Source organism: Tenrec ecaudatus, chromosome 3 (assembly GCF_050624435.1).
Source record: "Tenrec ecaudatus isolate mTenEca1 chromosome 3, mTenEca1.hap1, whole genome shotgun sequence".
Classification (NCBI taxonomy): domain Eukaryota; kingdom Metazoa; phylum Chordata; class Mammalia; order Afrosoricida; family Tenrecidae; genus Tenrec; species Tenrec ecaudatus.
In genome coordinates, this window is record NC_134532.1 from 161,406,749 (window position 1) to 161,420,422 (window position 13,674).

General features: G+C 37.8%; 1 protein-coding gene across 8 annotated transcripts in view; it reads right to left on the minus strand.

Moving 5' to 3' along the window:
• Positions 1-13,674, minus strand: part of ADGRL3 (adhesion G protein-coupled receptor L3) — a 1,168,212-nt gene that overhangs the window by 506,076 nt on the left and 648,462 nt on the right. For all 8 annotated transcript variants that reach the window (XM_075544262.1, XM_075544264.1, XM_075544263.1 and 5 more), the window contains one exon: positions 8,792-8,872. In XM_075544262.1, the coding sequence (XP_075400377.1) occupies positions 8,792-8,872 (81 nt within the window). The remainder of the gene's footprint in view (positions 1-8,791; positions 8,873-13,674) is intronic.

Here is a 13,674-nt window from a genome sequence, read left to right on the forward strand (position 1 = left end):
TGGGTCCTGTGCCGTCCTCACAGTCTTGGCTCTGCTTGTTGTAACCACCTTGCAGATTTACCTGACTGAGGTTCTTGGTTTGGGCTGAATCAGGTGAAAAATGTCCCAGAGATGCGAATGCTCTTCTAGGACATAGAACGTTAAGTGCTAGAAACAGCCTCCCACGTCTTTTTCCTGGCATCTCTCCAGTGACTGGAGAAGCTAGGAAACAATTACAGACTAGGGTGGGCATTGCAGAAGAGGTGCACAACTGCACAGAAGCTGTAAAGAACCCATGCAACCCAAAGACTGGATCAAAGTTTAAGACTGTCAGGGCCCCAGAACAAGTTAATATGAATGATATGTTATGCCTCATTGACTAAGTCTATCTAATTCTGTAAACATCAACATCAATTTTATGATGCATTTGCCTAATTTTGTTTCCATTTACTTTCTAATCCATAATGATTTTACCTTAATAGTTGTAGTGAAGGCTGCAGGGAAATGCTTCAGTTCTTAGGCTCCACAGTCTCAGTTCAGAGTCACAGAAGCCCTATGCGTAACACAACCAAGTTCCGCCTGGTATTGTGACACCCTCATAGTGCCACAGTGTCAATTCACAGTGTGGAAGGTCTTCCTCTTTTGATCAGCCTCTACTTTACCACGCTTGATGTCTCCTGGTAATGTACCTAGAGAAGTTTCACCATGGTAGCTTCTAACGATCATGTGATTGGACAAGACAGATCTATTCTCTCTTTTGATAATTCATGCTATATCTAACACTTTACTCGCTGGGGATTCATATGCATAATTATAAATCCGTAATTGAAATGGATATAAATCTGTAATTCAAATGCATTCACTCCTCTTCAGTCTTCCTTATTCATGGCCCAGCTTTCACCTCCATATGAAGTGGCTGAACATGCATGTGATGGGCCAGGCACACCTGCGTCTGCAGAGTGGCATCTTTCCATTGTGACACTCTGAAAGGTCTTTTGCAGCAGATTTTGCAGTGATAACTGTTGTTTGATTTTCTGACTCCTACGTTCATGGTCATTGATTGTAGATGCTGGGAAATACATTTCACAAGTTAAATATGTTCTCACAATATTGCCTATTGCTTCAGTGGTAAGGATTTTATTTTATTTTATTTTATTTTACGTTGAGCTATAAACCATAGTTGCAGGTTGTGGTCTATATCTGTCTTTTGGTCTTTTTTCATTTTCAGCAAGCAGCATTGTGTCATTTGAATATTACAAGTTGTTAATGAGTCTTCACCAGCTTCTTAGAATTGTTTTACTCAATGTACAGGTTAAATATGGAGAAAGGATGAATCCTGAAACACAACTTTTCTGATTTTTAAACCAGGCAGGATCCCCTTGTACAGTTTGAACAATTTCCTCTTGGTCTATGTACAAGTTCTTTATAAGCATAATTAAATTCCTATTTTTCTCCATGCTACCCAGAGTTTGTTATGATCTAAAATTAAATGCCGTTGGGTAAAGATATTTCTGGTATTAACAGCTTTTAGCCAAGATTCACTTGGTATTAGCAATGATCTCTCTCATTCTTCAACCTGTTTTGAATCCGACTTGTTTTTCTAGCAGTTCCGTGTCTGTGTATTGCTTCAATAGATTTAAAAAAAATTATCTTCAACATATTTTACTTAAATGTAATCTTATTGATCCTGTTAGGTGATTTCTGCATTCTCTTTGATCACTTTCTTTGAAATAGACATTTATATGTATCTCTTCCAGTTCATTGGCCAAGTAGCTGTCTTCCAAATTTCTTAGTTTAGATAAGTGAGCATTTCCAGCATTCCATTCAATTGTTAATTTATTTCAATTGGTATTCTATTGATTACTGGTGCCTTGTCTTTTTTTTTGTCAATATTTTCAGTACAGCATTAACTTCTCCCTTCAGTCCCATTGATTCTTGGTATGTTGCTACCTCTGAAAATGCTTGAATATCAACTGATGATATCTGGTACAGTGAAATAGTAGTTAGATGATTTCATGTCAATTTCAAGATAGATGAAATGGTGAGCGCGGAATCCGGCCTGTCAATCAGGTCACAGCCCAACAATGCCTCTTTTGGAAGGTGGTCTTTTTATGAGGAAGGCCCAGAAAACCTCCCTATCTCCTCCTTCACCTTCCTGCTTCCTGGGGCTCCGCTACTGACCCTGAGAGCTGTTGGTGTCTGGTCATGGTTCCACATGGCTCTGCACCTACTGGCCTGCGATATTCTTGCATTTGCATGATTGTCTATGGCTACATGGGTCTGACGAGGGTCTTATGGATTAGTATCAGATTTATACACTTAAGTTGGACTGGGTTGGGCTGCTTTCTTGATATATAATTACTTCCTGATATAAAGCTCTTTCTTATACATATATGAGTGTCACTAAATTTGTCTTTCCAGACAACCAGGCCTAACACAAGCGATTATATGCAATTCCTCCTCCTTTAAAAAAAAATCAAAATCCTCTCTCTTCTTTTGATGATGTCATTGGATTGGAAAAAATTATTTCATATGATGTTTTTCTATAACTAAAGCCAGATTTGTGAACTTGGTACATTTGTTCATCCTATATTTCTTCTTAAAACCTCTATTCAGTAATTAAAATTTGCAAATTTCAGAATGCATACAAAAGTGTCTCAAGCATAAATATTTGATTATTTGTCTTTTTTTCTAACTTTCACATTCCAAACACCAGTAATAATCAATGCTGTCTGATTGATTTTTTTAATATCAATTTCACACTGTAGAAATTGGTAAAAATTTTCAGTCTCTTCATCTTTGCCATCAGTGTCTGGTCCATAAATTTTAATAATAGTCATTGTGATAGTTAGGATTATTGTGTCAACCTGACCAATAGGAACATGTGGGATTAATCAGGCTGCAGTTTGATTGGAGGGCAAAGTGATAAATGGCTTTGTAAGATCTTCCCTGCTCTTGCTTGCTTTCTGGTCATCAGAGCAAGCTGGAATGTGCTGCTGCTTTAGCTAGTTCACTGCCTCAACCTATGAGCTACACTACCTGTGGGTCACGCCAACCCATGGATCTTGTCCTAGAGCTTGAAGCTCCTTCAAGACCTGCTTTGCCTTTCTACTGGTGTGTACATTACTTGAGCTTGAAGCTGGTAGAACCTGTCACCTTGCATAGCTTGCTTAGCTTTGCTACACTCCTGAGCTACTGACTGTTGTTGATCCATCCTGCTGGTTGCTGCCTGTGGGCATTCTCTGCTTGCCTTTTCTGGGAGAGTACTCCGCTGTCTGATGCCTTGACCTTGGACCTGGCAGTCTACAGGAGCTGAAGGACTGTTCCATGGAAGTGAGTTGAACTGAACCCTCTGTACTGCTGTGTGGACTAATTAATTGTTATATTCCCTCTTGCTGTATAAACCTGTCCTATTATTTATACATAACCATAAGTGTCCTGGTTTTGTTTCTCTAGAGAACCCTGGCTAACACCATCATATTTACTGGTCTTTCCTGTAAGTGTATGGATATTATTCTATCACGCTTTGTGTTGTTCTTCCAAACAGATCTTGAAATGTTCTTTCACACAATGAATAGGATGCCATTCCACTTCAAATTTTCATTCCCTCTAGAGTAGACTATATGGTGGTCTTATTCAAAATGACTAATTCCAATCCATTTCACCTCACTAATATCTAGGATATCGATTTTCAGATGTTCTATTTGACTACTTCTAATTTTGCTTGATTCATTGTGTATACATTGTATGTTTCAATTATGTCAGAAAAGGTTCTGCTATCCATAACGTTTTCACTTGCCAATGTGCCCAGGTCAGCGGGTTCATTTTCCCAGTCTGCATCGCCTGGATGCTCCACTGACACTCGCTGGCAATTAACCCTCCTGGCAATTGAGATACTGGTGTCCTACCTTTCAACGTCGCCGCAAAACCCAAGCTCCTACAGTAAAACAAACTGATAGACAAGGGGTGGCTTCTTCATTTCAAACTCATAGCCACTTTGTCGATCCTGACTCGTAATGACCCACTAGGCCAGGGTACAACTGCCCTGTGAATTTCCAAGGATGTAACTCCTTGTGGGAGTAGAATGCTTCCTTTGTCCCTTGTGGAGTAGCTGATGGTTCGGAACTATTCAGCTTGTGGCTAGTGAGCCAACACATAACTGACTGTGCCACATTACCACTTATTTAGTTTTTATTTTTAAACCCTTTTATTGGGGGTTTGTATAACTCATCACAATCCATACGTACAAAGACTGTGTCAAGCACATTTGTACATTTGTTGCCATCATCATTCTCAAAACATTTTCTTTCTACTTGAGTCATTTATATCAGATACTCATTTTCCCCTTCCTCCTCTCTCCCTCCCTCATGATCCCTTGATAATTAATAAATTATTATTATTTCATGTCTTACATTGTCCAATGTCTCCCTTCACCCACTTTTCTGTTGTCCATCCCCCAGGAAAGGGGGTTATATGTATATCATTGTGATTGGTTCCCCCTTTCTCTCTCACATGATCACTTATAACACAAAATTTGTAAATAATTTCTCCAAAGCTTGTAGAACTTTCTTGCATATAGAAATAAAAATTAGGTTACTTTAAATTAATTAAAATTATAGCAAACATTTTTATAAGGAAAGGTTTTAAAAATAGTGCTTGTAAGATAAGGCTTTTTTAAGTCTTGATTAACGAGTCATATTGCGGGACAAAATTTACATAGTGGTGAATGCTGATTCAGGACCTTATTTTTATTAAGTAGTTTATAGTGAGGGCTGTGACTATTTTCTATTTATAGTGGCAGCTCTGGTTAATTACCTTGTAATGTATTATGACATTAATGCACTAGTAAACTATTGAAATTTACACCCCTATTCAGTAATAAAATTTTTAAATTGAAGAATGTGTATAAGGGCATTCCAAGTATAAATTAGTGGCCAAATGGCATGTGTGGTGTCATTAAACTTGAAGGACAGTATCTTTCAAATTTACTCAGCAGTGGTTCAGTGCTATTGCATTTATAAACAAGTACTTTGCAATTGTAGCGAGTACACCTTTCATTCAAAGGTGTTTTTTGTTTGTTTTTCCATTGTTACTGTCATTCTTTAGGAACTCTAGTGGTGTAATGGGTTATGAGTTGGACAGCTAATCACACGGGCAGCAGTTTGAAGCCACCAGTTGCTCAGAGAGATAAAGCTGAAACTTTCAACTCTTATAACATTTTATAACAATCGGAACCCAGAAGGGTTAGAACTGACTCCTTGGCAGTGCTTTTGGGTTTGAGTTTACGACATTTCCTTCCAGTGAGGCCAAACCAAAGATTAGTTTTAAGAATAGGGTGAATACCAAGATTACAACATATTTCCCTTCCCTAAAACAAGTAAGAACAAAGACGAAAGCATCAATAGATGGAAACTGCATGTGAATACGTGTCCAGCAACATCAGATCACAGTGTGCAATGGGTACTGGTTGACAGAGCCCTTCATGGAGGTGTGACGGGGAAACCTTATATTTCTTTTGCCTTTTGTGCAATGAGATAGGCCTACTAAGCCTACTAATGGCTTCCAGTGTGCCAGTTCAAAATTGTGATGTCATTTTCAATGGAATAACTTAATTTGAGGTCCAAATACTTGCTATTTTAGGTCCAAATACTTGATATATACATAGATCATCATCACCTTCTAAACTCCTTTCATAGCTACTCTTGTCTCCACCAGGTATTTCTGTAGGTGTGTGCTGTTTCTTTTGTTGACAACACTATGTCACAGGTAGACCCAAAGTAGCCAATTTTCCATTAAGCTGGTTCTCAGTAGGCAAAGTACTGTGGGCCTGGAAATCCAAAGAATAGCAAGATCCACCATTCTGGTGAAGAGCACAGCCAGGAATAAGTAGGATGTCAAATGATGCCTGGTCCTGACAGCTTGAAAGTATTTACCTGTCAAGGGATCTAGAAGACAATGCAGGAAATGCAGCAATAAAAAGAAAAACAAGTAAAAAGACTTGCACAAATGTGGACGGCCATTTCAAGGAGCCTTTATGTGTCAGTCCGTGTTTAGGGAAGTGTCACATTATAAAACATATTTGCTAAAACTAAATTTTTTTCTCATGTCTCATTCTACCCCCTGATTCCAAGAGACACGTGTCTACCACATACTATTTTTCAAAATCCATCTTACCAAACAGAATTTTAACATGATTCAGTCATTTTGCATAAATTGTACTACTGAAAAAACCTTTTACCCGTGGTTCTGAACCTTCCTAATGCCGTGACCCTTTAATACAGTTCCTCATGTTGTGGTGACCCCCAATCATGAAATTATTTTTGTTGCTACTTCATCACTGTAATTTTGCTACTGTTATGAGTCAGGCGACTCCAGTGAAAGGGTCATTCAACCCCCAAAAGGGTTGCAACCCAGAGGTTGAGAACCGCTGCCTTATACCAACCTAATCTAATCAACATAAAATAACTAGATAATAATAAAAGTAATTCAGAAATTGTGTTCTTCAAGAATATTTATTGAAAATTTATCCTCGGGGCTGGGAATGTATGGATGTGCTTTATACAACTGATGTATGTATATGTATGGATGGTGATAAGAGTTGTATGAGTCCCTAATAAAATGTAAAAAAAGAAAAGAGGAGAAAAAAATGATTAGGGCAAAGACTGTACAGATGTGCTTTATACAATTGATGTATGTATATGTATGAACTGTGATAAGAATTGTATGAGCCCCTAATAAATTGTTAAAATTAAAAAAAATGTATCCTCTATATCCACAGGCATCATCCAATTAGCGAATAGGATTTCCTTTGTCATGTTAAATTGGCCCTATCTGTTTAATGTGTTTAAACCAATCATCGTTGCGATATAAAAATAATAGGTTACATAGAGAGAAGTCAGCACATTTGGAGGGGAAGCTCTATGCCACATTGCAATCACCAAGGGAATCGAGGTGCAGAAGCTGACACAGAGAGAAAGCCCCCTTCACTGGAACTGGTTCCTTTAATTTGGACTTCCAGCTTTTTAAAGTGTGAGAAAATAAATTTCTGTTGTTTATAGCTACTTACTTGAAACTATGGTGGTGCAGTGATTATACGTTGGCTGAGATCTGCATGGTTGGCAGTTCAAAGCCACCAGCAACTCTTCCAGAGAAAGACTGGGCTTTCCACTCCCTTAAAAGTTACACTCAGAAACCAACGGGGATCAGTAAGAATCAGCATTGACTCAATGGAAGTGAATTATTTTTTAAGGAGTCAAAGTATGTTTTTCACACTTAAATGTGGGCTTGACTATTGTGGCTTGCTTTAGCCAATGAGATATTAGTAAATATAACAGGGGCAGAGGTGTCGAAAGCACCAAATCTCAGGAACGTGTCCTCTCAGTGCTGGAAACTCTGCCACACTGGGCATGAGCTGGATGATGGGTGACATGGAGCTTGATCCTAATGGACGTCGAGATGACTGCCAAACATGTGCGGGGATTTCTTCCTCACACACAGAAAACCGAACCACCTTCTAACTTCTGAACAGCCAGAACCAGCCAAGTCAGCAGATATCCCATCCCATCAGCTCATATAATTATAACGGAGTTCTCTTGTTTTAAACTTTCTTCCACTTTGCTGAACATGTAGCATGATTTCTTTTTTCCAATGTACTTGATTAAAACTGCTACACATTTGCACAGATCTTCTCCACATGTTCACACATCCATATATTCTTTCTGTTGTGCCCTTGTGGGAGGCCCTATCCTTCCTGCTCCCTTTTCTCTCCACAAAGCCTGGTGTACCCTTCACAATTCAGGTGGTCACCTTCACTGTTAGCCCCTTAATGAATGAGCGGATTCTTACGAAACACCAAGCACAGACTAGTGTCTAGTAAACAAACAGTGATGATTTCTAAACATTTCACTTTTGGTCCTCAAGGAACTCACAGGTAAGAGATGAAAATAGATGTTCACTCATGCAAATATATATGCAACTATCTATCTATATATATATACACACACATACTTTGATAGGGATACTACCAATTGGAGAAGAGAGGTTCCCTGAGGACAGGCAGGAAATATTTTAAACACAAGAATGCTGAACAGAGGAACTGATAATAGGAAACTGAATAGAAACTTCTTCAGTAAAGAAGATAAAGACTACTGGCAGAAGGATACTTCTGTATGTTCATAAATGTCAGGTATAATAGTTTTTAAAAATGGTGTTAATATAGGTAAATATATGTCTAAAGACAAGCAACACTATACAATTGCTTTTCTCATGTAAGAGGTATATCTATATGAAATATCTTTAATACAATGTTACTCGTTGATTTTTATTTTATATATATATTTTAAAGCTTTAACTTACACAGGTAGGGTTCATTTTAAAATTTATAGTTTGAACATTCTTTTAAAAATAAATCATATCAATACTCAAAGGGACTTAAAAATATATCAATAAAATAAAAAATACCATTTTGAAGGGAAAATAAAACCTATCAAATAACAAACTTGTATTTGTAATAAAAATAGTAAATAGTAGAAGAAAGCTCCAGTAAAAAAGAGGTAACAGTTAGGTGTTTGTTCTTAGATCTATATTAGTATTCAACTTGTCCTCCATTGATTTGAATTTCTATTTGTTATCATTCTTTTATAAACATGTCTTAAAACACCATTTCCAATAATTCAATAGGGTTCACTCTTTCTGCAACCAGACTCCTCACATACATTTTTTAGTCTTTAAACAAATACAAAATTACAAATTATATACTTGCAACTGTCAAAAAATGAATACAGATCCTTTTTCTTTATAAAACAAAACTTACCTCTCACAGGGGGTCTTTCTAGTTCAGAGTCTAGATGAATTGGTGGAGAGATGTAGGACACCTGTCCATGATGGGACTGCCCTGTGGAGCCAAAAAGAAGCATTACCAAACTCATTATAGTCTTGCCTTTTCTTTTTACAATGTCACATTATATCTTTTTTCCAAACAGAATTAATGGTGTCTTATCAAGTATAGATTTGCCCAAGGTAAAAACAATATGTGTAATACAAAAATAACCAAGTTAAATTAAGGTTTCTCAAACAACCTAAAGATTCTTTATAGTAAATTAAAAATATATTTTAGGCATACTTAAATTTAGGAAAGATGAACTATAAGAAAAATGAGATGAAACAACTAAAGACACATTAAGTCAAAATCCTCATGTATTGTTATCTTGAGCAGCCATTAAATGTTTTGGTCTGGAAGCCCTTGCGGCATAGTCATTACATACTGGACTGTGACTTCCTGCGGTCCGCAGATAGAAACCACAGCCACGGGAGCTTACTACTTCCAGAAAGAGAACTCTCTCAGGAACCCCAGGGGCAGTTCTACCCTGTCCTACAGGACCGCAGCTTCATGGCTGTGAGTCAGTCGAGTACTTTAGCAAATTGTTAGAAGTACTTCTGAACACTCCCATTTTCTGTATTTCCACTCATTTCTGTATCTATTGCATAGTCTTCAGAATGAGATCATTCTGCAGACAATACTTTGAGAGTCATTTATTTAGGTCACTAAACAACTTCATTGCTTTATATTTTACCTCTCAGATTTATTGTCATTGTTTGTATTAAAAACATTCCTGTTTGCTTCAGTGTTGTATTTAGTGTTAAAAATAACAACTAACCACAATTTGTAAAAGCTGTTCAATGAATTCAGTTCCTATTGCTTCCAAATCATTCCACTTGCTTGTATACATATTTGCAATGTGCATTCTGTCTTATAAGGTAAATGAGTTAAAGCTTATTTGAAGGCCTGACTGAAATTTTTACTAGTTTAAATATGAACACATTTCCCTAATGCTCAAAGCAGGTAGAGTTTACACACAGACGATCTGAAAGCAAATAAGATTTTGAGAGGAAAATATTATTGTAGAATCCGTTCTATTTCTAAAGCTACTTTACATAACTAAGGCTTGGGTATAAGTTGAGGACTCACCACTTTCTTTCAACAATAGAAATATATGGTTATGTTTCACACATTGACTATAGCAATTTATAGGGCTGTTAAACTCTTTTCCTAAACAAGGAAGGTTAATGATACATAGATTATGATAACAGTTAGAGTAATCTTCGCATCTCAAATAATATTCTACTTGTAATAAACTCTGCTGATTCCTCTTATGAGGCACATTTCAAATAATTAATATGACTCCCTGTTGATAGTCGCTGCTGTTGCTCCCAGCATTTTCCTTGCTACTAGCAGAGACAGTGGAGAGCCTATAATATACAGCATCCCATAAAGCTATCTACGAATATTGTGCATTCACAGCCAATCACTGCGACTGCTGTCAGTAGTTGTGCACCTGTAAACCACTGAACTGATAAACATGTGTGAGAGATACGCTTATTACAGGAAGAGCAGATGTTGGGGTGCCTGTGCACAACTAAACACCTCATAGGATTTGGGTCCTTGGTTTGGAGGTTGCATCGGACATTCCTAGTGGCCCTTGTGGGTAAACATGGAACTGCTAAACACAAGCTCAGCAGTCCAAACCCACCAGCTACTTGATGGGGCAAAGTCAAGGCAATTAAGAGTTGCAGCTGGAGAAACACTAGATAGAGTCACTCTAAGTCAGAATTGAATCAAAGATGGGGGGTGGTTAATAATGTGTTTAGTACTTCTGCTCTAGCTAAAAATTCATTGCACAGTGCCTATGGTCTTTTAACCTTGCCAGGAGCTATTCAAAATACAATGATTGCTCTATATTTGCAGGGAGAAACAGAGACAGAAGGGAAGCCAGAGGTAGAAAGGGGAAATGAAATGCACGAGTAACAGCCCCTGTGAACAACTCCCTCCATTGCTACAAAACCAGAAGAACTGAACAGTAGCTCTTAGCTATCATTACTGAATATTTTGATAAAAGGCTCAACTTAAGAATCCTGATCACATGGAGAAAAATGAAGAAATGAATTTCAAATTCTCACTGAATCTAGACTTTCTGTAGTCATGGAGACTGGATGAATCCCTGAAGGTAATGTCCTGAGATAAATTTAGAACCTTAAACCAACATTTGCAAACTAAAAGCTAACAACAGTTTTGTTTAGTTAATAAAGAATGTCTGATGACAGCCTTGAGCTTTATTATCATTATTATTATTTTACATCATTTTACTGGGGGCTTGTACAACTCATCACAATCCATACATCCATCCAGTGTCTCAAGCACATGTGCACATTTGTTGCCATCATCATTTTCAAAGCCTTTTCTTTCTACTTGAGTCCTTGGTATCAGCTTCTCACCCACCCTCCCTCATTCTCCCTCCCTCATGGACCTTTAATAATTTATAACATTTTTTTATCATGTCTTACACTGACCAATGTCTCTCTACACCCACTTTTCTGTTCTTCATCCCCCTGGGAGGTGGTTATATGTAGATCATTGTAATCAGTTATCCCTATATCAACCCACTTCCCCTTCTCCTCCTGGTATGGCTGCTCTCAATATTGGCCTTGAAGGGTTTATCTGTCCTGGATTCCCTGTGTTTCCAGCTCTGATCTGTACCTGTGTACATTCTCTGGTCTAGTAAGATTTTTAAGGTAGAATTGGGGTCATGATAGTGGTGGGGGGGAAGCACTAAAGAACTAGAGGGAAGTTGTATGTTTCATCAGTGCTATGCCCCACCCTGACTGGCTTGTCTCCTTCCCACAACCCTTCTGTAAGGGGATGTCCATTTGCCTACAGATGAATTTTGAGTCTCCACTCCACACTCACCCTCATTCATGATGATATGATTTTTTTGTTCTGGGTCTTTGATGTGTGGTACCTGATCCTAGAAACACCTAGTGATTACATAGGCTGGTGTGTTTCTTCCATGTGGGCTTTGTTGCTTCTGAGCTAGATGGACACTTGTTATCTTCAAGCCTTTAAGACCCCAGATACTATATCTTTTGATAGCCAGCACCATCAGATTTCTTCACCGCATTTGCTTAGCACCCACTTTGTCTTCAGCAATAATGTCAGGAAGGTGAGTATCATGGAGGAGCATTGCATTTTTAATTACTATCTACATGGAATCAAATGGCAACAGCAACTCAAAAGATTAGCTTGACATCTTGAAAGTCAGTGAATTTATGTTGATGAAGGAAGAAAAACTCAGAAGATGAGGGTGAATGTGGGCGTACAACTAGGAAAATCTAGTAGAAGTTGCTGAGTGGTACATGTAGAAACTAATGAACTGTTAGTATGTATGTATGTCTGTATGTTTTGTTGTTTAGAGTCTCAACAACAACTAAACATGTATATTAAAAATGTATGCTTCAGTAGAACATTAAAATCATATTATAAAAGGAATAAGACACCCATTGTACACCTTGAGCAGTCTGTTCTTTAATACACATGCATACCTCAGAAATATTGCAGGTTTCATTCCGTACTTCCACAAAATCTCACAATAAAGCAAGTCCTAGGACTTTCTGGTTCCCCAATACATAAAAAACGATTCCAACACTATGTACACACGCCTCATTTTGTTATGCTTCACAGATATTCCAGTTTTTACAAATCATAAGTTTGTGGCAATGTTACATCGAGCAAATCTATCAGCATCAGTTTACCTTTTCCAACAGGATGAGGGGGTAAAGAAAAAAAAACCAAGAAAAATCCGCTGGGCACAACTTTCATGGTATGCATTTTTCCCACTTGGTAAGCTTAGAGCCACCCGCTATGCGCTAGTGCATCCAGTGGGGTCTGCTGGAAAGGTTCTCTGGTCACAGTGAATTTTTTTGTAAAAGCAGTTTTGCTCAAACCTCATTTTTTGTCATGCCCAATTTAAGAAGACAGCGGGTAGCCGTAAAATTTTGCTTCCTGCTAAGGAAAAATGCTGCAGAACTGTTGTGATGTTGAACACCGCTGACAAGGAAAGCACTATGGGAAAAAAACTCAAATTTTTGCATATGTTAATAAGCACACAATTCTTTTACATACATTATCTCCTTTTAGCAAATCAATATCACCATGGAGATTTAATGATAAACATACATTCTTAAACCAAAGCAATAGGGATCAAGCGACTTGCTTAAGAACATGCAGGGAGTAAATAATCATGCCAGCAACATTTTCAATCCACATATGAAATATTTTATTATTACTTTACAAAGAAAGTCTCATTACAATGAAATTTAGAAAGAAATGCCCATGTGCTTTACTAATTCTACACTTATAGGTATACTCTTTGAATTGTTATTACTCTCTTCAGGTGAAAGTAAAACATTTGGTTAGAATCTAAATGTCTCTGTCCTGAGGAAATGCATGAATGTTCAAAACAGATACTTTATGCATTTCAGCCTGTTGCTGTGACTGCTGTCAGTGGTTGCCGTGCGCCTGTAAATACGGTATATACTCGAGTACAAGCCAACACAAAAGCTGCACAAAAATGTGCGGAAACACCACAAAAATTGCATTAAAATGTGCGGGAAAAAGCTCAGCTTATACTGGAGTATATATGGTATACCCTGGGAATTTACAGAATCAGTAGGTAGGATGAAATGGGGATTATTGACAGTAAAGTGCTGACATTGATTTGCCATTGGTGTGATTCTTCTTGGAGGTGAAATCTAGTAATTACAGGATGGTGTGTACATGGCAGAGCAAACCACAGCGGTGGTTATGGACTGAGATCTAAGCCCCAGAGAAAGGACTTAAGTGCAGAAATAGCCTGACATAAT